The following is a 23,846-nucleotide window of genomic DNA, read 5'->3' on the forward strand; positions in this document are numbered from 1 at the left end:
GGATGACAGAGCCACCAAGAGCTCTCCTGGCCCAGGGAGCAGCCGGCACCATGAACCGAGCACCTCCCTGGTTCCAAGCCCTGGGCCAGGCTGGAACATGTGGGGCCAGAGCCCAGGAGGATCCTGAGGAGACAGAAGACAGCAAAGAAAATCATGCACAATGGTGAAAGGTGCTCCCTGACCCACGGGGACCCGTGGTAGGACCCACGGGAGGGTGGCAGGATGGAGGGCCCATGAGCCTACCCAGACAACACTGACAGCACCAAACGCTGGGAGAATTATGGGTCCTGGAAACTCTCATCCAGGTCTGCTGGGAACATGACACGGCACAGCCACGTTGGCAGCCAGTTGGGCAGTGGCTCACAAAGCTCAATGGACTTGAACCAAGTGTCCCCAAGGTGTCACAGATATTGAACCCACTGATTTGGAAACTGACATCCACATGAAACCTGCATGCCAGGTTCACTGCTTGATTCACCGTCACTCCCACACCGAGCCTTCGGGGACGGCCTTCAACACGGGAATGGGGAGAGCAAGGCTGCTCCTCCCTTCAAACGGAAGACCCAGTGAGAAAAGGGAACGAGCCAGTGATGCCCGCACACGTGGGTGGATCCTAGATGCATTTTGCTAAGGGAAAGAAGCCAGACCCAATAAGCTACCACAGTAGCATTCCCATTCCTAGGCCATTCTGGAAAAGGCCAAACCACAGGGACTGAGAAGCAGTCTGGGTGGCCAGGGGCTGACGAATCGGGGAGAGGCTGGGTGCATAGGGGCCACTCTGGAGACTTGGAGGATGAAGGAGTCACTCCAGGAGGGGCTGGAGCGGTGGCCGGGAGACTCTGCACATTGGTTTGGAACTGTGGAGGAACTGTACACCCAGAGACTGAACTGGCGTGTGTGCAAACTGGAAAAAAAAAAAATCATTCGGAGTGAAAAGGATCGGTCAACTCACTGTACAACTGGGCTATTTGCATGTCACAGATGTGGCTTTTACTGAAACATTCTTCAACAGTCTCAGGTCCTGAAGAGCTCACTGCTTTCTGGTGAATCATCTGACGTGAAAATGGGATTTGTTGTTAGGATTTGTAGACAAAGTGAAAACAAACAGCATCTGCACAAAACAAACCATAGCCCCATTTCTCTGTTTCTAGCAGCGGGAACTCTTCTACCATACTCCTGGCATATGCGGAGTATAACCCGGTGAGTATTCCCGGCAGTGAGGTTCCCGGCCGTATTCCATATTCACAGGAGTGGGTGTTGGTGGGGTGGTCGTTGCTCTTTTAAAGTTAGTATTTGTGACCCACCAGGTTATAGAGGTAGAATTCCAGCTCCCCGTGGCATAACCTCCAAGCAAGGGGGTGGTGTCAAGGGGTCAAGCTGAGACCAAAGGAGTTGGGGGCCTGGACTCCTGGTGTCACCTGGGCCTGACACCACCACTTCTCAGAACATGAAATGACGCCCTCCTCCTGGGGCTGCCCCAAAGCCTGGGAGCTTGGCAGCCTCACACGCAGGATGGTGGTCTCAGGAGACATTTTGGACAAGGTGCTGAAGTGCCTGATGGACTTGGCTCTTGTCATGAAATGAATTTGCATCCTGAGGAAGACTCTTCTTCAGAGGAAGCTTGTCCAGTCACCTCTGCCCCTTTCAATGACATGAGTCCTCCAGGTGACCTCCACCTCCCAGCTGATGTCCTTCCATAGTGACCCTGGCTCTTGCAGGAGGTGGGCTACCGCAGGAACCTGAGCCACATCGCCGCCTTGTTCCTCCTGTATCTGCCTGAGGAGGATGCATTCTGGGCCCTGGTGCAGCTGCTGGCCAGTGAGAGGCACTCCCTGCAGGGTAGGTGAACAGCTGCCCCTGGGGCCTCATGCAGCCAGACCCGGGGACGGCCACTGTGGCCAGGTGATCTCGGCTTTCAGCCAAGGCACCCTCCTTGTGTCGCCAGCTCGTTGGGAGCCTGTAGGACGTCTCTGCTGAGGGTCCCACAGGAGTCTGCAGCTGGCCCCCCACAGCCCAAGTCAGACACCTTTCAACCCCATCAGCAGAGGGCATCTCATCCTCCCCTGGCCACCCTCTGTGTCCCGGAGCCACGCCCTCCGGCTCTGATTCTGTGCAGCTGACTCTCCCCTCCCTGAGAGTCCTCCTGCCCTCCAGCTGCCGGGGCTCCCGCTGCCTTGGTGCGCACGAATGGGCCGACCAAGCCCAGGTGGCAGCATCTCGCCATCCCGTGTCCCCTGGCCCGACCCCACTTCCAGGAGATGACCAGGAAGCCCAGTACCCACACTGTTCTGGCTGCCCTGTTGTGGCCTCAAAGTCAGGCTTGCCCCTTCTGCACCCTGGCCCAGGAGGCCTCCAGGGGAACCTCCAGCCAGGCTCCAGGGGATGTTCCCGCCCCACCTCCCCAGGGTAAAGGCTGAAAGGTGGGGTCACCAGATGGGAGGGTGGGAGGCCTTCGGGTTTGGGGGCCTCTCAAGCTGCCCAGCTCTTGCAGCTGATGGCTCCACATCTTGGGGGAAGGCTCTGATTTCATGATGGGCTGGGGGCCTCTCAGGATTCCACAGCCCAAATGGCGGACAGTCCAGGGGCTCCAAGACCATCAGGAGCATGTGGTACCCACGTCACAACCCAAGACCATGTGGCATCTGGTGAGTTTATGGTCCCCTCGGCTCTTCCCCAGAGGCCCTGCATCCCATGGGGCTGGAGGAGCAGGGGGGCTGGAGCCCCTCGTGGGGCTGGTGACTGGCTGAGTCCCAGCCAGGGCCTGACCTGGGATGCCGGGTTCTCCATGGGCTGGGAGTTGGTTTCCTTTCCTGCCCTGGAGGAGACAGAGGCACAGGGATGGGGCCCCAGCTCCCGCAGAGCAGGGCAAAGGGCAGTGTGTCCACCGAGAGTGTGGGAAGGGGACGGTGTCGCGGGGGAGCCCTGGACACTGCCCAGTGTTCTGCACTAGGCATAGGTTCTTCAGAGGCCCTGGAAGAGGGAGGTTTTTAGGGCAGCCCAGTGGCCTGAGCACCTCTGTTGCTCCCATCAGGACCAAGACATAGACGCTGGTCTATGCGGGCAGCATCTCTCGTTAGGCTGGCTTCTCCGGACGTTAATGAAGGTAAGGCGGCATAGGGAGACCCTGGCTCAGGGACCCTCGTTGCCCTGCAGTGCCCTGCTTCCTCAGTCCGGCAGTCTGGCTCACCCCCAGCACACAGGAGGCTCAGGCGGGTCCCCGAAGGACACGCAAGCAAAACCCTCTGCCCAAGAGGGGTCATCCCAGGGCAGTGGCTGGGGCTCAGGCCCAGCCTCATGGGCAGACTGGGCCAGGACCAGACTTGAGAGGGCTCAGGGAAGCCTCAAGCGCTGGGCAAGCCCCTCTCTCCAGGAGCCACATCTCCACTCATATGAGTGCCCCCATGAGGAGCTGCAAGACCTTGCCTGACCTAGCATCCTGGAGGGCCCAGGCGACGCTCATGGGGAAGGCCACTGACTCTGGGGACTGAAACCCCAATGGGCACAGCTCGAGCCAGCAGCCCCAACCTGGAAGGGCCAGGTTCTCCCACGCCTGCTGTCTCCACAGATCTCTCTCGGGCTGACCCTGTGCCTGTGGGACGTTTACCTGCTACAAGGAAAAGAAGCACTGATGCACATGACCACCATTGCATTTGAGGTGCAGAAGAGTAAGTCTACGTGTGCCTAATGGGGCCTGGGGAGCCCCGGGGTCAGACCCTGACTGGCCCAAGGGCAGCTTCCTCACACTGTCCTCACGGTCCCCTGTTCTGGCTCAGAGGGAGGTCTGGCCAGGTGGGCCGGGAAGGGCACTGTGACAGCGAGCCCATCCCCCACATGACCCAGATGAAAGTCAGGAGTGTGGCGGGCACTTCCCTGCCCAGGTCGCCCCCCAGTCACAGCCTCCTGTGCACATCTGGACCCCTGGGGTGGCCACAAAAGGATCCAGCACCACCCAGTGAGAGGCTGAAATGGCCACGGGGTATGGGCTGGCCCCCTGCCAGGGAACTCTTCTGGCCTGATGTGCACCCTGTCCCTAGAGCGCCTCAAGGAGACCAGTTCCGGCCTGTGCGCATGCATCGCGAGCCAGTTCTGCCATCACTGGGCCAGGGATGATGACACGGTGCTCAAGCACCTCAGGGCCTCTGTGAACAAACGAGGGAGGAAGCAAGCGGACCTGCCACCCCCAGGTGGGCTCCAGTGCCGTGTCCCCTCCCATGTCACCCTCTGGGGCAGTCAATAGTGGGGGAGTGCCTGGGACCCACAATCCTACTACCTGGGCCTTCCTCTTCACCTTTTCTTCCTCCTCTTCCTCCTGGACTCTAAGAAAGTACAGGAGGCCCACCGGTCCTCAGGGCAGGCGCTCAGTGCCTGTGTACTGGACGTGTTGTGCACGCAGGAGGGGGATGTGAGCAAGACCCTCCCTCAAGCCCCCCCACTTTCCACGCTCTCCCCCTCACAGGGCCCTCAAAGTTACTAGAGGAGCCAGACCCATTTGTGGGAGACCCTGCCTCTCCCTGCAAGCACCCACAGCCTCAGAGAGCAGCAGAGGACCCTCACTCCTGCACGCTCCACCAAGGTTGCCAGGACAACAAGCCTTAAGCCAGGGAGACAAGGGAATTGGGGGTCCCTGACCCCCAGAGCATTCAGGGAGAGGGCACAGGCGGGACCCCGGGCCCAGAGCCAGAGCCAAGAATTCAGCCCGATGTGGGAACAGTCAGTCCTGGCATGGACTGGGCAGCCCAGGAGGGCAGAGGGTGACCCATGTCCGGGCCCAAAAACCCACTGCAGAGACGGGTCCCCATGTGAGGTGGCAAGGGGCTGGGTGACATCCAAGGACCCTCCCATCTGAGTTCTGACTGGGGGCTGTATCTCAGGCCCAACAGCCCTGGGACGAATGTGTGTGGCAGGAAACCCACAGCCAGTCCCAACCCTGGGGGCAGTCCCAGGAGCCACCCGCCATGCCACGACAGCTTCCCCACGCCAGGCAGCACACACCCCCCCTCTGGGATCAGCAGACTACAGGCTTGTCCTCAGTGTCAGGCCACGGGGCCACAGAGAGACCCCGAGGACTACAGAGATGCAGGCAGGTGGGGCCCAGCCCGGAAAGGCCTGCATGGGCTCCCTGGAGATGCTGACCACGTCTGTTTTCCTTTCAGCCAAAGCCGAGCAAGGGTCCTCGGCACCCAGGCCTGTGCCAGCTTCACGTGGTGGCAAGACCCTCTGCAAGGGGGACAGGCAGGCCCCTCCAGGCCCACCAGCCCAGTTCCAGCAGCCCATTTGGTCAGCTTCCCTGCCAAGGGCACCTCGTTCTTCCACACCCCGTCCTGGTGGGGCTGTCTGGGAAGACACCTACCCTGTGGGCACTCAGTGTGTGCTCAGCCCGGCCCTGGCTCAGGGAGGACCTCAGGGTTCCTGGAGACTGCTGCGGTGGAACTCCATGCCCTGTCTCCCGACGGACCTGGATGTAGGGGACCCTTGGTTTCTCCATTATGATTTCCAACAGAGCTGCAGGGTCCGTGCCATATCCCAGGAGGACCAGCTGGCCACCTGCTGGCAGGCTGAACACTCTGCCGACGGAGTGAGATTGGCTTTCGCCAAACTGAACAATGTGGGCATGGACTTCCGGGCCCTGCAGTGCACCCAGCACTGATTCCGACCAGGACACCTCCTTCGCAGCTAGGGACGAGGAGCAGTGCACTCCCACCTCAGGGCCTTATTATTTAGTTAATAGGATTGTACTCATGTTACATTTCTCAATTTTTTTTAAGAGATAAAGTCTCACTCTGTCACCCAGGCTAGAGTGCGGTGGTGCAATCATGGCTCACTGCTTCCTGGAACTCATGGGCTCCAGCAATCCTCCTGCCTCAGCCTCCTGACTAGGTGGGACTATAGGCACACGCCACCGTGCCTGGCTAATTTCTTTGACTTTTCTCTAGAGACAGGGTCCACCCATGTTTCCCAGGCTGGTCTCAGACTTCTAGACTCAAGTGAACCTGAACCTCCCGCCTCGACCTCTCAAATTGCTGGGATTACAGGTGTGAGCCACCACACCCGGCCTTAATTTCTTATGTGCCATGCTACTACAAAACATCATTAGGGCTTCCTTCCCCTCCCTCCCTCCCTCCCTCCCTCCCTTCCTTCCTTCCGTCCCTCCTTCCCTCCTTCCCTCCTTCCCTCCCTCCCTCCCTCCCTCTGTGGCCCCCGCTGCAGTAAACTCCCTGGGAAGAAGTGAGGAGCGCCTCTGCCCGGCCACCCATCGTCTGGGATGTGAGGAGCGCCTCTGCCCGGCCGCCCCGTCTGGGAAGTGAGGAGCGCCTCTGCCCGGCCGCCACCCCGTCTAGGAAGTGAGGAGCATCTCTGCCCGGCCGCCCCATCTGGGAAGAAGTGAGGAGCGCCTCTGCCCGGCCGCCCCGTCTGTGAAGAAGTGAGGAGTGCCTCTGCCCGCCCCGTCTGGGAGTGGGAGCGCCTCTGCCGGCCCCCGTCTGGGAAGTGAGGAGCGCCTCTGCCCGGCCCCCGTCTGGAAGTGAGGAGCGCCTCTGCCCGCCCCCCTCTGGAGTGAGGAGCGTCTGCCCGGCGCCCCGTCTGGAAGTGAGGAGCGCCTCTGCCCGGCTGCCCCGTCTGGGAAGTGAGGAGCGCCTCTGCCCGGCCGCCACCCCATCTAGGAAGTGAGGAGCGCCTCTGCCCGGCCGCCCCGTCTGTGAAGAAGTGAGGAGCGCCTCTGCCTGGCCGCCCCGTCCGGGATGTGGGGAGCACCTCTGCCCGGCTGCCCCGTCTTGGAAGTGAAGAGCCCCTCTGCCCGGCCGCCACCCCATCTAGGAAGTGAGGAGCGTCTATGCCCGGCCGCCCCGTCTGTGAAGAAGTGAGGAGCACCTCTGCCCAGCCGCCCCGTCTGGGAAGTGAGGAGCACCTCCCGCCCGTCTGGAGGGACCTCTGCCCGCCGCCCCGTCTGGGAAGTGAGGAGCACCTCTGCCTGGCCGCCCCGTCTGGGATGTGGGGAGCGCCTCTGCCCGGCTGCCCCGTCTGGGAGGTCTACCACAGAGCCAGAAGCAATGTGGGGGCTGGACGTGGTGGCTCACGCCTGTGGTCCCAGTACTCTGGGAGGCTCAGGCGGGTTGATCACTTGAGGCTAGGAGCTCGAGACCAGCCTGGCCAACATGGCGAAACATATGAAAAATACAACTGTCAAACCAACCAACGAACCAAGCGACAACAAAACAGGTCTACCCTGGAGTCATACTCTAATTTTTTCTATTTTCCTCCCTTTCTGATCCTTTATCCCACTTTCTTTTTCTTCCTCTTCCTTCTCCTTCTTCTTTGTCAAATAGAGGATTGAGTTATTATCATTGATCCATACAAAGTCCCTCTCTCATTTATTTTCTTTAATTCCCACCCCCCATTTCTATTCCCCGTCTTCCCATGTGCAACCTTCCTAATATGTTTGATATGCATCTTTTTGTTAGTATGTACTTTTAGAAAATGTTTGTTTTGTGTGCAAAAATAAATAAATAAATAAATAAAATAAAATAAAAATAAAATAAAAATAAACCGTCATTATGAGGGGAAGTTGGATGGAAGGTGCAGGACGACGCTGTAGTGCCTTTACAATATTTCTGTATATTTAAAATCATTTCAACAGGAAACATTTATTTCAAAACGTGAAGGTTTTGACGACACCATGAGCCTGCCTTTGTACTTTAAATTCATGGAAGGAGAACCACCTTCACGTTTTGAAATAAATGTTTCCTGTTGAAATGATTTTAGATATACAGAAATATTGTAAAGGCAGGCCGGGCGTGGTGGCTCATGCTTGTAATCCCAGCACTTTGGGAGGCCGAGGCGGGTGGATCACGAGGTCAGGAGATCGAGACCACGGTGAAACCCCGTCTCTACTAAAAATACAAAAAATTAGCCGGGTGTGCCGGGCGCGGTGGCTCACGCTTGTAATCCCAGCACTTTGGGAGGCTGAGGCGGGCGGATCACGAGGTCAAGAGATCGAGACCACGGTGAAACCCCGTCTCTACTAAAAATACAAAAAATTAGCCGGGTGTGCCGGGCGTGGGGGCTCATGCTTGTAATCCCAGCACTTTGGGAGGCTGAGGCGGGCGGATCACGAGGTCAGGAGATCGAGACCACGGTGAAACCCCGTCTCTACTAAAAATACAAAAAATTAGCCGGGTGTGCCGGGCACGGTGGCTCACGCTTGTAATCCCAGCACTTTGGGAGGCTGAGGCGGGCGGATCACGAGGTCAAGAGATCGAGACCACGGTGAAACCCCGTCTCTACTAAAAATACAAAAAATTAGCCGGGCGTGGTGGTGGGCGCCTGTAGTCCCAGCTACTCAGAGAGGCTGAGGCAGGAGAATGGCGTGAACCCGGGAGGTGGAGCTTGCAGTGAGCCGAGATTGCGCCACTGCACTCCAGCCTGGGCGACAGAGTGAGACTCTGTCTCAAAAAAAAAAAAAAAAAAAGAAATATTGTAAAGGCACTACAGCGTCCTCCTACACCTTCCATCCTGCTGCCCCTAATAATGATGTTTTGTAGTAGCATGGCACATAAGAAATTAAGGCCGGGTGTGGTGGCTCACACCTGTAATCCCAGCAATTTGAGAGGTCGAGGCGGGAGGTTCAGGTTCACTTGAGTCTAGAAGTCTGAGACCAGCCTGGGAAACATGGGTGGACCCTGTCTCTAGAGAAAAGTCAGAGAAATTAGCCAGGCACGGTGGCGTGTGCCTATAGTCCCACCTAGTCAGGAGGCTGAGGCAGGAGGATTGCTGGAGCCCATGAGTTCCAGGAAGCAGTGAGCCGTGATTGCACCACTGCACTCCAGCCTGGGTGACAGAGTGAGACTTTATCTCTTAAAAAAAAATTAAGAAGGCCGGGCGCGGTGGCTCACGCTTGTAATCCCAGCACTTTGGGAGGCCGAGGCGGGCGGATCACGAGGTCAGGAGATCGAGACCACGGTGAAACCCCGTCTCTACTAAAAATACAAAAATATTAGCCGGGCGTGGTGGCGGGCGCCTGTAGTCCCAGCTACTCGGAGAGGCTGAGGCAGGAGAATGGCATGAACCCGGGAGGCGGAGCTTGCAGTGAGCCGAGATTGCGCCACTGCACTCCAGCCTGGGTGACGGAGCGAGACTCCGTCTCAAAAAACAAACAAACAAACAAACAAAAAAACACTTTATGAACAGGGCCACAGGTTTGCATGAGGCTTGTCAGTGGACCTCCAGGATGAAGACCAAAGTAATTGTGCACTTTCTAGTGGAATAATTGACACTTAAGATCTTATTTATTTATCAAAAGACTGCTGTGAGGTATGAATTCTTAACCCCAATTTGCAGAAACTGAGACTTTGCCTGACACCACAGAGCTAGGAAAAAGTGGGCATAAGATCCTCACCAAGTCTGACTTCCAAAGGAAGATTTGAAAAGAAACCTCCTTGCTACCTGCCAAATCTCTGTAGAGCCAGCAGTCATGTTCACACATCAAACAGGACAATGACAATAGCACCAGGAATAGCTACTCCTGGTCAGATGCCCTCATGAGCTCAACTCCGCAGGATGGGGACACTGGGCCCTGCCTAGGGGAAAGGAAGGGGGTTTGTAGGGGAAGCCCAGCCAGCCAAGCAACCAGAGATGGGAAAAACCCATTGGGAAGAACTTGCTTGCTCTAGCTGGGCTTTGCAAAACACAGGAACAGATGAGTGTGCACAGACAGAAATGGTCTAGAATGGCTGAATGTTTCATGTAGAAATTTTATTTTATGATTAATACACTTGTGCCATTTCTTAGAATCATTTGCTTGTTTAATTCTAGTCTATCAAGTGATAATTTTGTTGATATTTAGAGGCTCCTCAGTTAATTTCTGTGGGATTTTTGGTTATATTTAATAAGGAAAATAATATGAAATGTCTAAGAAAAAAAGAAACAAAGCCAATTATTCCTGAGAATGTTTAAATTTATTGAAGTACACTTGTTAATTGTTAGTATAGAACCTACATTTCATAATAGAAAACCTTGTACTTGCCAGTGGTAGCTGCTGGAATGAGATGTTTGTCCAGTACATCCAGAACGTCGCCACAGATTAACTTTAGCTCAGTCTCAACCTGAAAAAATAAAAGTACATTTTAAAAAATCAGATCGTTGAAGTCTAGAAATTCTGTAAATTATTACACATTCTATGTACCTCTGTTTTTGTGGAAGAGAGCTGAGTGTTACAGAGAATTCGTTTCCCTCTCCAAACTCCCTTCTTCCCTTTTGACACAAAAGCAGAGAAAAGCTGCCTGTCAGTTATCAAAAGTATCTTTTCCTTTCTCCACGCAATTAAGTGCTACACACACACACACCACCCCCCACCCCAACACCCACTCACAGTCCAACTGCAGAATCACCAATGACTGAAACTAAACACTGATGCTACTTGGTAAATGCTGGTTAATTACATGAATCTTTCACAAGGTAGCAACTATTGTGTCCATTTACTTGGGAAAACAGAAGCTAAGACATTTGCTCAAAGATCATCCCCTTAAAAGAACTTAATAAGCAGAGCTAGGATTTGAAGCCAGGCAGGGTGCAAGGGACAGAACAAAATTCAAATCCAGGCAGTTTGCCTTCAGTACTTAAATTCCTAACAACGTTCAACAGGCAATCCCTTTAGTGGAAGAGATCCAAAACTAGTTAAGATACCAAAAATCTGTGGACCAAAGTAACTATTGCCACTTATCTCTATTCATTTATAATGTTGAAAATGTACAGCACCTCTAAACACACATACCCAGCTTGCTCCCTATTTGTTTTCTTTTTTTGAGATGGAGTCTTGCTTTGTCCCTCAGGCTGGAGTGCAACGGTGCAATCTCAGCTCACTGCAACCTCTGACTCCCAGGTTCACACCATTCTCCTGCCTCAGCCTCCTGAGTAGCTGGGACTACAGGCAGCCACCACCATGCCTGGCTAATTATTTTTTTGTATTTTTAGTAGAGACGGGGTTTCGCCGTGTTAGCCAAGATGGCCTTGATCTCCTGACCTTGTGATCCGCCCGCCTCAGCCTCCCAAAGTGCTAGGATTACAGGCATGAGCCACCATGCCCGGCCGCTTGCTTCCTATTTTCTATGAACTCATGGCACTACCGTTGAACCTTTCTAGGTTCCTCTCATGCCCCTGGAACCTCCTTTCCACTGTAAAACATTCTCTCACTCTTTCTTCCATAATAGCATTCTTATCTTAGCTAAGCAAAACAATTTTCTGAATAAACTATCTTCCTGATGACTTTTCAAATAGAGACTGCTGTAGGAGACAAAAGGTTTCCATGTTCTCCTAGCTCCTCACATACTCAATGACTGCTCTCCTGTTACTCCAAATCCTTCCTCCTCACAAGCCAATATTCTATATTCCATTTCTCAGTTTCTGTCATCAATAGATCTCTAGGTCCTTATCCCACATTCACTGATATCTACAGCCAAGCTATCCAATACCTGAGATCACACCAAGGTATGGTGTGGCCACGTTCCATTCAACAGAGTTCTTTGCTTTCTACTCCAACACTTGCAGTTATCCATACAGCTAACTGTGCTGCTCCATACTAGAAGTCTTACACCGTAATGCTCCACTCTTGGCCGTGGCTTCCTCTTTTCGTTCCTTTTCTCTTCTTGTTTCTACTTAGGGACTCATCAAGACATCTACACTCTTTCTCCCTTTCTTTCTTTCTCTCTCTTTCTTTCTCTTTTTTTTCTTTCTCTTTCTTTTTTTATGCCTGGACCTCATCTAAGACATCCAGACTCGAACTTTTCACATCTTCTCCCAATGTATCAGTTGCTGTCTTTGCTTCCTGCTTCCCTTTCCTAGCTAGCCCAAGTCCCACAGTGTAGCTCATGGACTTCTTTCTTCAGCACTTTCAACTTTCTCACTTCCTCATTCCTCTGGGACACAAAACTTGTCTATTGGTCATCGAAATGCTTTGACTCAACATATTTCATGGTAATGGTAACATCGATCCCAGCTTACAACTTTATTTTTAGGGACAGGGTCTCACTTTTTTTGCCCACTGCTGCAGCTTCCAGGAGAAAAAGTTATTTGCCTCTGCCCTGAAATATTCTGTAGCCTAATCCACGAGAGCAAAAGATAAAAATCTACCAAGATATAAAATGTGTACTACATATACAATCAAGTGGGCACTAGGCTGTGACCTCAAATGCCAATGACTATGGCCAAATTACTGACAGATACAACCCTGAGAACTAAGCCAGACACTCAAAAGAAACAAGCCTCCCTTTTCAGAGACATTTTCTAAAACCATAAAGATAGAAGGCAAAAATTAGGACATATTCAATTAACAACAACCCCCTTCCCCCAGATAATTTCTGTGGTATAAAACCCAAAGATTAAAAACTATGACATTGGATTAAAAAAACCTGACTTCATTAAAAAGAAGAATGGGACAAATTTAACCCAAAACACTCATCATTTTTCTCAAAAATACAGTAGTTCCCTTTTATCTGAGAGGGATCCATTCTGAGACGCCCCAGTGGATACGCTGAAACCATGGATAATACCAAACCTTACATATACTATGTTTTGTTCTATACATATATATTCATGGTAAAGATTAATTTATAAACTAGGCACAGTAAAAGATTAATAACACAACAATTATAACATACTCTAACAGAAGTTATATGAACGTAGTCTCTTTCTCTCAAAATATCTTATTGTACTGTACCACTGGTAACTCAAACTGCAGATAAGGGGGGACTGTTGTATAACAGTCTCACCATTTGCCAGTATTTCCGAATCATTTTTAGCTTGTCTTCTCTGCCCTTGTTTCCTTCTTTCTGTTCAAGGCTGCTGATTATTCTCCAGGAGGCTCTTGTAGCTCCAATCACATTCTTATATGTAACAGGAGGTTTCTTTCTTCAGCTGTCAGCTCCACATCCATCCCTGCTAATTTCTTCATTGACTCCACCATTTCTATAAGGGAAAAGCAAAATCTGTACATCTGCAGAATTAGCACCACGTGGATGCTGCCGAAGGGTTTTCTGCCTGTGTCCTCTGGAGCGGTGACATCACGTCCCCCCTGGGCAGCAGCCCATTAAGCAACACTTGGAGCAGTCAAGGAGTGCCACACCAGAATGTGGGGACCAGTGACTTCAGGGAGTGCTGGGCAGCAAGCCCCAAGGTCCTCAGGGTGCCCCAGGGCCTTCCTTGGAAACCGTACTGCCGTCAGTGCCTTGGCACCATGGGCCTGTGATGAGAGTGCAGCCTGAGTGACCTACACAATGCCTTCAGGGTCGCTCTTCCATTGTCCTGGTGAGGAGCACAGCCCTGATCCGTGCAGGCCTCCTGACCCACACCCTCGTGTTCTCTCCCAAACACACTTTCTTATCTGTTTCATATGGACAGGCTGAGAGGGCTAAAAATTTCCCAAATTTTTAAGTTCTGCTTCCCTTTTGATTATAAGTTCTGTCTCTAAATGATTCCTCCTTTCTTTCATTTTCCTAGAAACATTCAAGAGAAAGAAGCTGCTCCTTCAATACTTTGCTTAGATATTTCTTCTGCCAAATTTCAGGTTCATCACTGGCAAGTTCTGCCTTCCAGAAAACACTAGGAGCACAATGCGGCCAAGTTCTTTGTCACTTTACGACAAGCGTCACTTTTCCTCCAGTTTCCAATAGCATGTTCTTCATTGCCTTCTGAGACTTCATCTGAATGACTTTTCCCTTCTATATTTTTATTTTTTTTAAGAGACTGGGTCTCCCTATATTGGCCAGGTTGGTCTTGAACTCTCATCCTCAAGCAGTCCTCCCATCTCGGCCTCCCAAAGTGCTAAGATTCCAGGCATGAGACACCATGCCCGACCCCCTCCATATGCTACCGACATTCTGTCTAGCTCTCCTCTTCTGAGCCCTCACCAGAATCACCCTTAACCAAGATTCACAGGGAGAAAACGGCCACCCACATGCCAAGAAACAGGCCTGGAACAAAGCCTTCCTGCACAGCCTCAGAAGGGACACACCCTGCTGACACTTTGATCTTGGACTCATGGCTTCCAGTACTGTGAGATAGTAACATTCTGTTGTTGAAGGTGCCCAGCCTGTGGTACTGTAAAACAGCCCTAGGAAACGAACGCAGCCTGTTAGCTCACAGATGGTGGAGAGATGGAATGGGTGATAATGGGGGCTTCAGTTTAAGGAGATAGGCTGGAGACCTAAAAATGCAGCCACATCGAGGCAGGCATTGAAGAACAAGCTTATATTTAATCAGAGGCATTGAAAGCTTTGGGGCAAGGGAATGATATGATCAGTAAGTAAAGCCCTCACATAAATCCCTGTTAATAAAACAAGCTTAATAAATCAACAAATATGTGAAGTTAGCTAATTCTGAGCCCATCAGCAAATATTTCTTCAATCTTCATCTGCTGTTTATGAATACAAAATTACAGGGCTGGGCACAGTGGCTCAGGGGCCAGGAGTGGTGGCTCATGCCTGTAATCCCAGCACTTTGGGAGGCCGAGGCGGGCAGATCACCTGAGGTCGGGAGTTCGAGACCAGCCTGGTCAATATGGTGAAACCCCGTCTCTACTAAAAATACAAAAATCAGCTGGGCGTGGTGGCAGGCGCCCGCAGTCCCAGCTACTTGGGAGGCTGAGGCAGGAGAATCGCTTGAACCTAGGAGACGGAGGTTGCAGTGAGCCAAGATCGTGCCACTGCACTCCAGCCTGGGTGACAGAGCGAGACTCTGTCTCAAAAGAAAAAAAAAAGACTTAGAAGGGCCCGAGTAAGCAGGGGACCCTGATGTTTAAGTTTCCATAGCCTCACGGTAGATCCATCTCTGTACCTGGCATTCTTTTCTATATGAAGAATACAAAAGAGATATAAGGCATCTCAAGGGGTTTACAGCATCACTTAGGTGAGAAGACATACTTATTGATGCAGGGTGTGAATCTTAAAGTGGAACCCGGAGGGAGATTTAAAAAGGAGGGAAATAATTTTTAATGGGAGTTTTAGCACAAAGAGGTAGGGATAAATCTGCTAAGGAGGAGGTACCTCCTCCACCCCTGCTGGAGTAGCAGGTTTGGGAAGGAAGGGATTACATTTTATTCAAGTTGGGTGCTCTGAGCATGAGCCATTGGAAGGCCAAAACTGTATTTATCCTGAGCTACCACTGGGCCTGGCAGAAAATAGGCGTGGATTGAATGTAACAAATGGATGAATGAACAGGTGATCAATAGATCATAGAGGACACTGATGAAAGAGCAGAGAGATTTGAGTTTGAGGTGGTTGGCAAGGCAAAGTTACTATGGGTTATTGAAATAGGAAATGACAAGGTGGACCTGCAGTGCTTGTACCTAAATTGGATTGCCAAATCCAGCAGACACCTTCAATGCTCATGTAACAGACACCTTGCTCAACTGGGTGGCACTTGTCACAGAGGGCTACTCCACATTCTTGAAGCACCCATGCTTCAGGATTCTGTGACCCCAGACTCTCCTGGTTTTCTCCAGTTTACTTTGCTAGATAATCCTTTTCAATCTCATTTGAGATCTTGCCCTCCTTTTCCCAATGTCTGACTGTTGATATTCCTCTAATGCTTACAATTATATTCCTCTAATCCTTAAATGTATATCTCCAGCCCAGACATTTTCCTCCAAAAGCACTCTGATTTTTAAATTCAACTGCCTCCTTAACATGACATCTTCACTTGGATGCCTCAGAGAAATCTCAAATGTACCACTTGTAAAATTAATTATCCACTAGAATTCTCTTAATTCTCCACTAGTTGGCCAGGCGAGGTAGCTCACGCCTGTAATCTCAGCACTTCACTGAGGTAAGAGGATTGCTAGAGGCCAGGAGTTTGAGGTTACCATAACCTATGATCCCACCATTGTACTCCAGCCTGGGCAACAGAGTGAGACCTTGTTCTGAAAAGAAAAACAAACATAAGGCTGGGCACAGTGGCTCATGCCTGTCATCCTAGCACTTCGGGAGGCAGAGGCGGGCAGATCACCTGAGGTCGGGAGTTCGAGACCAGCCTGACCAACATGGAGAAACCCCGTCTCTACTAAAAATACAAAATTAGCCAGGCATGGTAGTGCATGCCTGTAATCCCAGCTACTGGAGAGGCTGAGGCAGGAGAATCACTTGAACCTGGGAGGCAGAAGTTGCAGTGAGCCAAGATCGCGCCATTGCACTCCAGCCTGGGCAATATGAGCGAAACTCCATCAAAAAAAAAAAAAAAAAGAAAGAAAGAAAAGAAAAGACAAAACTCCACTAGAAAAACTCCTCACTTGCGTATCTCAGTAAATGGGATTAACTTCTACCCATTTACTGAAGTCGGAAACCTGGGAATTATTCCTATCTCCTTCCTTTCCCTTCCTTCCACTCATATCCAATCCATTAGGTAAATTCAGTTACTTCTACCACCAAAATATATCTTAAACCCATCCCTCAGAGCCACCATTCTAGTCCTGCAACATCCTAACAGATCTTACCCTCCACTCCTAGCCTCATTTATTCTCCACATAAAAACTAGAGCAATCTTTTAATGACGTAAATCAGATCATAGCACTCTCTGCTTAAAACTCTTCAAGGACTTCCCATGACACTTCCCATGACACTTGAGTAAAATCTAAATTCTCACCACTAAGGATCCTTGTTTCCATTATGTGCATCTCGCCCACTGCCAAGGGGATGATACTTGGTCAAGGACCTCTAATCAATGTTGGAGACAGGGGAAAAAAAAAGAATTGTCTGCAGCTGGGCGTGGTAGCTCACGCCTGTAATCCCAGCACTTTGGCAGGCTGAGGTGGGTGGATCACCTGAAGTCAGGAGTTCAAGACCAGCTTGGCCAACATGGTGAAACCCCATCTCTACGAAAAAATACAAAAAAATTAACTGGGCATGGGGGTGGGTGCCTGTAATCCCAGCTACTTGGGAGGCTGAGGCAGGAGAATCACTTGAATCTGGGACGTGGAGGTTGCAGTGAGCCAAGATCACAGCACTGCACTCCAGCCTGGGAAACAGAGGCAGACTTCATCTCAAAAAAAAAAAAAAAAAAAAAGAATTGGCTGCAAAAGGATACAAAGCCAGGGCTGGGCCCAGTGGCTCACACCTTTAATCCCAACACTTTGGGAGGCAGGCAGATCGCTTGAGCCTCGGAGTTTAAGACCAGCCTGGGCAACATTGCGAAACCCCATGTCTACTAAAAATACAATGGTGGTGCCCACCTGTGGTCCCAGCTGAGACAGGAGAATCGCTTCAACCCGGGAGGGAGAGGCTGCAGTGAGCCGAGATCGTGCCACTGTACTCCAGCCTGGGCAACTGAGCAAGACTCTATATCAAAAAAAAAAAAAAAAAAAAAAGGCCGGGAGTGGTGGCTGACACCTGTAATCCCAGCACTTTGCAGTGCTAAGGTAGACAGGTCACCTGAGGTCAGGAAAAAAAAAGATACAAAGCCAAAACGGATGAATATTGGTGACTATAAAATAACAGCATGCCAACTAATCCTAAATTTCCACTCAGTCTTTATGTAGTTCCTTATATATTTTGTGTTGGGTATAACGTAGAATTGATCTGCAAAAGTAGGAGAATCTTTCCCTCATTCCCTCTTCCCTCAGCCCTTCTCCTGACTGGCTCCTTCTCCTCCATTAGTTCTCAAATCATCGCATCAAAGGGACCTTGAGGATCAGTCTACCTAAAGTAGCTCTCCGCCAACACACACACACCCCATCATTCTGTCTTATTTCCTCTGTCACGCTGCTCTCACTGGCACTGCTCTCAACATCTGTAGATGCTCTGTCTGTTCATTCTATCTTCCCCATTAGGCTAATAAACTCCATTAAAGCAGGAAACGTATCTGTCTTGTTCTCTGTTCCAACTTTAGGGCCTACTCCTGTACCCGGCCCAAAGCAGGCTTCAATAAATAGTTACAGAATGAATGAAGAAATAAATGAATAAAAATTTAATCTTCTAGCCAGGAGGGCCTAGCTAGAAAGATTTGTCTTGATTCCATCTTGAGAGGATGGAGACACACATCTTCCTTTGATTCCAGACAGATTTATTATTTATGTGTTTATTTAGAGACCGGGAGCAGGGTTGGGGGTGGGGGATCTTCCTATGTTGCCCAGGCTGGTCTCAAACTCCTGGACTCAAGGGACCTTCCCGCTTCGGCCTCCCAAAGTGTTGGGATTACAGGCGTGAGCCACCGCACCGGCTAGACAGATTTAAAAAGGAATGTCTGGAGGTTTTTTTCCACCAAAAGATTTGATGAAACCCCTTGTAACTTGCCCTACTGGGGTTAGTGGGGGTGGGAAGCACTCAAAAATTGTCTCAAAACTAGGTGAAGGGAAAGGCAGCGGAACAGAGACGTGGCTCGCCGCATTCAGGATCTTAGGCTACACCCTCCCCTCCCCCACACCGTAACGGCTCCAGCCGCTTCTTGTCTTCAGCTTGGAGCGAAGGGTGGCTGAGGCCTGAGTTTGGGCTCCGGGAACCTCGCCCTCGTTAGCTATTCATGAGAAGGAGGGCACCATGGGAGCTGGCTCTCTCGCTACTCATAAGGGGGCGGGGGGGGGCCTCCTTCCCGCTGGGGCTCCTGGGAAGATTTACAATATTCATGAGGGAGGCAGGCACTACGAGAGCTGAGGCTGCTTGCTATTCATGAGGGGGCGGGCCTCCTTCCCGCGGGGGTTCTTGGGAAGATTCTACAATATTCTAGAGGCCGCGGGGAGCCTGGTGGGTAGGGCTGCAGCTCCGGAGCCTACGGGAGTGTGATCCTCTCGCTTCCTGGCGGGAAGCTCTTGAGGAGATATTTTCTTTTCTAAACACTGAGAAATTTGAGGATGGTGGGGCAAAACGACTAACTCCCACTTTCCTGTGACTCTGTAGCCGGAAAACTGTCAAAATCTGTGGTAAAAGAGTTTTTTTTCCCCCAGTATTTTATTGCGATAATTTCATCTTTCTTTTTTTTTTTTTTTTTTTTTTTTTTTGAGACGGAGTCTCGCTCTGTCACCCAGGCTGGAGTGCAGTGGTGCGATCTCTGCTCACTGCAAGCTCTGCCTCCCGGGTTCACGCCATTCTCCCGCCTCAGCCTCCCGAGTAGCTGGGCCTACAGGCGCTCGCCACCACGCCCGGCTAATTTTTTGTATTTTTTAGTAGAGACGGGGTTTCACCGTGGTCTCGATCTCCTGACCTCGTGATCCGCCCGCCTCGGCCTCCCAAAGTGCTGGGATTACAAGCCTGAGCCACCGCTGATGGAAGATGAAATGAATGAAATAAAGAGAGAAGGGAAGTTTAGAGAAAAAAGGATAAAAAGAAATGAACAAAGCCTCCAAGAAATTTGGGACTATGTGAAAAGACCAAACCTACGTCTGATTGGTGTACCAGAAAATGATGGGGAGAATGGAACCAAGTTGGAAAACACTCTGCAAGATATTATCCAGGAGAACTTCCCCAATCTAGCAAGGCAGGCCAACATTCAGATTCAGGAAATACAGAGAACGCCACAAAGATACTCCTCGAGAAGGGCAACTCCAAGACACATTATTGTCAGATTCACCAAAGTTGAAATGAAAGAAAAAATGTTAAGGGCAGCCAGAGAGAAAGGTCGGGTTATCCACAAAGGGAAGCCCATCAGACTAACAGCTGATCTCTCAGCAGAAACTCTACAAGCCAGAAGAGAGTGGGGGCCAATATTCGATAGAAAAGTCACTTCTATGTGATTCCAACTGTATGACGTTCTAGAAAAGGTAAAACTATGGAGACATTAAAAATATCACTGGCTGTCACAGGTTGAGGGAGAAAAGTTTGAAAAGATAGAGTGCAGAGGATTTCTGGAATAGTAAAATACTTTATATGATACTATAATGATAAATACATGTAATTATCATTTGTCCAAACCCACAGAATGTACACCACAAAGAGTGAACTCCAGACTTTGGGTGATTATGATGTTACATTTATCAACTGTAACAAATTTACCACTCTGGTGGAGGATATTGATACTTGAAAGAGGCTATATGTGTGAAGGTCAGGGTTTTCTGAGAAATCTCTGAATATCTTTATCGATTGTACTGTGAACCTAAAACTGCTCTAAAAATTAAAATCTTATAAAATAAAACAACCCAAAACTAGAAACACATCTGATGTTCTTTAATGGATAAATGGTTAAAAAAGTATGGTACACAATACAACAATGGAATAATACTCAGCAATAAAAAGGAGGGGACTATTGATATTTACAAAAACCTATATGGATAGGTGGGGAATTATGCAAAGTTAAAACATTTAATATCAAAAGCTAACATAAGCTTACATAACATCAAACATGTATTTACATAATATTCTTGAAATGACAAAATCATAGAAATAAATGACAGATTAATGTTTTACAGTGTTTAGAATGGGGCATAGTAGAGAGAGGAGAGAGGTAACTGTAGTTATAAAAGGGCAACATGAGAGACACTTTTGATCATGGAACTCATCTATATGATGAGTGTCATGCTGAATACCTGAACCTAACCATGTGATAAAATACTTAGAGCTAAATATTAAACCTAAACATTAGGCCGGGTGTGTCGGCTCAGGCCTGTAATCCCAGTACTTTGGGAGGCCGAGGTGGGTGGATTGCCTGAGGTCACGAGTTTGAGACCAGCCTGGCCAACACGGTGAAACCCCACCTCTATTAACAATACAAAAAAAAAAAAAAATAGCCGGGCATGGTGGCACATGCCTATAATCCCAGCTACCCAGGAGGCTAAGGCAGGAAAATCACTTGAACATGGGAAGCAAAGGTTGCACTGAGCTGAGGTCATGCCACTGCACTCCAGCCTGGGTGACAGAGCGAGACTCCATCTCAAAAACAAAAACAAAAACTAAACATTAATTTTCTCTCTCTCAAATACACAACACATACACACACACACACACACTCACCCATACATGTATAACTGGGGAAATAATAATATCCATGTATTCTATCAATGTCAATATACAGGTTGTGGTATTGTGTTATAAGTTTTCTAAGTTGTTACTATTGGAGGGAACTCCATAAAGTATACGTGGGAGCTCTTTATATTATTTCTTACAGCTGTATGTAAATCTACAATTAGTTAAAATAAAAATTTATATCTAAAATGTACATTTATATATTCAAATATGTGTATGCATGTATATACCACGTATTTATGAATTATATTACACACATCAACATATAAGACATATTCTTATTTGGAGCCACAGCTTCTCCTCCTAACATTTTTGCTGCTTTTTAGATGATCTTATATTTACAGAATAATAATTGAATCTGAAAAATAAAAGAATGAAAATATAGGATGCTTTTTTTAAGGCTCTTAAAGAGGATCTTACATATTATGCTGGATTTAATAATCAAGTATGGTCATTCAACTGAAAAGCCACTCACCATAAAATGCTTTTCATTTATTCTTAACAATTAATGTCCAAATAGTATTTATGGGAAAGCATTCATTTATTTGTTCTCTCAGTGGACAAATAAACCATTCTGACTTTTTAAACTTTAAAATTCTGTTTTGATGTAGCTGATAGAAAAATATCAGTAGGCTTTAAAAATAATTTATTATGCATATTTATCTTTTTGATATTTTTATCTTCAATCTTAAATGTATATGGCATATAAGAATAAAACTCACATAAATTAGTAATCTGCATACCTTAATACTTCATATCCTTCTTAAGTTCACTCCATCTAAAAGGTTAGTCTCATTAGCATATCCATAAAAATAATTAAAGTTGTCATGGTTTCATTTTGCTGCTAACCTCTCTCTTTTCCTCTAACATCTGCTATATATCCCTAGACTATTAAGGCATTCAATTCTTTAAGTTGCAAACATTTATTTACCTGCCATTCTGGACCTCTCCATGCTAAACCTCTCGAGGGTAGAAAGTGAATTTTAGTCATGTTTTCATAACTCATACAATCTTGCATATAATAGGTCTTTTGCTAAGCTTTGATTAATGAATGACTGAATCAATGCAGGCATGAATGGGACTCAATTTCTGTCCTCTGCCTATGGGGTTTGTGTAATAATTTTTTTTTGAATTTTAAATTTAACAAGAATTTTCATAAGGGAATTAAGGAATTATCTTTTTGGAGTAGAGTTTACACAGAAGCGTACTACATGAATTTCATATTTAACAAATATATAGCACCCTAAGAATGCTAAATTGATTTTGCATCCTTTAATTCTACCAAGCATATTCTTACTTAACTTGTGTTTTTAAATTCTATTTCTTTTTAAAATACACAGTATGAATCCAGGCTATTAGTAGCAAGGTAATGATTATAATGGGAGGTGGAGGCATAGCAGTAATGAGATGGGATATATGGGCATGTTCTGGAATGCTGCAAATATTCTAAGTACTGGTTGTATAAAAATGTTCACTTTGCTAAAAATATTCATTGTGTTGGTTACACTTATGATTTGTAGACTTTTCTGTAAACACATTATAATATAAAGTAAAGCCCAAAACATCCTCTTTAAATCTTCATAATATGCAAAAATAATAATTAGGTGTTGTTTTTTGGACACTGTTATAATGTTGCGTAGATACAGAATTGGAACTACTCCTAGAGAAAAACCATTAGTAAATAAATTAATTAAAAGCAATTATTACAATTTCAATATCTACTATAGTAACTTGTTTCTTTAAACTCTGGCTACTAAGCTTAGGAATGATAGCCTTTCACAGACAATGCAATTTCCTTTTCAAATTGCCAATATATATTCTCTTCTTTTCAACTTACATTCAATATCTGCAAATAATTTTAGTTCCTTGAAACCAGTTATTTTCTTAAATATTTTATTTTTATCTTCTTTATAAGCAGGGATAGAATAAATCAATTTGCTCTTAGTAACTGTCTTTTTAGAAACAACCTAATGTCAGTTTTCATTACCTATTTCATCTTGTTAGTAAATGAAAAAATAAATAAAATTTGAATTCCAGTCTAATGTTTGTGTTATTTCTATAAATGGATTAATGTTACTAATTTTAACATGTTCACTATGGTACCAAACAAGAATTATCACTTATGAAGGAAAAGTTACTAACAAAGAATTCTTTGTATAACAAGTAACATATAATTAAGTATATAATTTTACCTATGTGAATTGTCTCATACAACTTTTCATAGTACCACACATCTAATGATGTAAGATAATTACATCATTTCTTTCATTGAAAAGGAAATTGTAAATACACAGGAATGTATTCACTTTGGAAATTATAAGGACTTCTAACACTTTAGTTTAAATTATATGGATAAAATTATGCATGAAATGTTCTATAAGAGGTCAATAAAATGTATTTTTGTGACAGTCCTAGGTGCAAGGATTGTCCATGAACATAATTTCAAATGCATACAGGCAAACACACACACTCCCCCAAATACATACACCCACAAACACGTAGGTATAAAGTAACTTGTTGACTAGTAGAACATATATTGAATAGTTAACACTGATTTTTTTCACATTAACTTCTTTTAAACAATTCGTTGTTTGACACATTGGCTTTGCCTCTGTCCAAATAACATTTGGTAACTACTACTTTCCTTAGAGCTTTAGCTTCTACCAACCACGTTTCAAAAGAATCTTTTTTTTTTTTTTTTACTTTGCTATTGTACTTCGCACAAACCTAACTGTGCATAAATACAGTATTGTCACATGAAGTGTAATTCATGTGCTTATATATCAAATTCCCCGTGATGTTATGGGCTCTGCTAAGAGGTTATAAATCTCATCAATTTTTATATACATAGCATTAAGGAAAAAGCTTGGAATATAGCTGTTCAACAAATATTTGTTGACTAGATATGTAGTGTCCACT

The 23,846-nt window shown here is 47.5% G+C and overlaps 1 protein-coding gene and 1 pseudogene across 1 annotated transcript; one reads left to right on the forward strand and one right to left on the reverse strand.

Moving 5' to 3' along the window:
- Nucleotides 1-1,151: 1,151 nt before the first annotated feature.
- LOC115834003 (TBC1 domain family member 3G-like) lies at nucleotides 1,152-5,647 on the forward strand (the record flags this gene model as incomplete). Its single annotated transcript, XM_030808790.1, is given in 9 exon segments — nucleotides 1,152-1,169; nucleotides 1,171-1,200; nucleotides 1,719-1,839; nucleotides 2,552-2,572; nucleotides 2,575-2,645; nucleotides 3,032-3,103; nucleotides 3,566-3,665; nucleotides 4,035-4,184; nucleotides 4,872-5,647. Coding segments are annotated over 9 exon segments (1,359 nt in total), but the record flags the coding sequence as incomplete, so codon positions are not given.
- A 4,065-nt stretch (nucleotides 5,648-9,712) lies between these two features.
- LOC115834002 lies at nucleotides 9,713-12,952 on the reverse strand (annotated as a pseudogene).
- Nucleotides 12,953-23,846: the final 10,894 nt, after the last annotated feature.

The sequence above is a fragment of the Nomascus leucogenys genome, unplaced genomic scaffold (assembly GCF_006542625.1).
Source record: "Nomascus leucogenys isolate Asia unplaced genomic scaffold, Asia_NLE_v1 000794F_90154_qpd_obj, whole genome shotgun sequence".
Lineage (NCBI taxonomy): Eukaryota > Metazoa > Chordata > Mammalia > Primates > Hylobatidae > Nomascus > Nomascus leucogenys.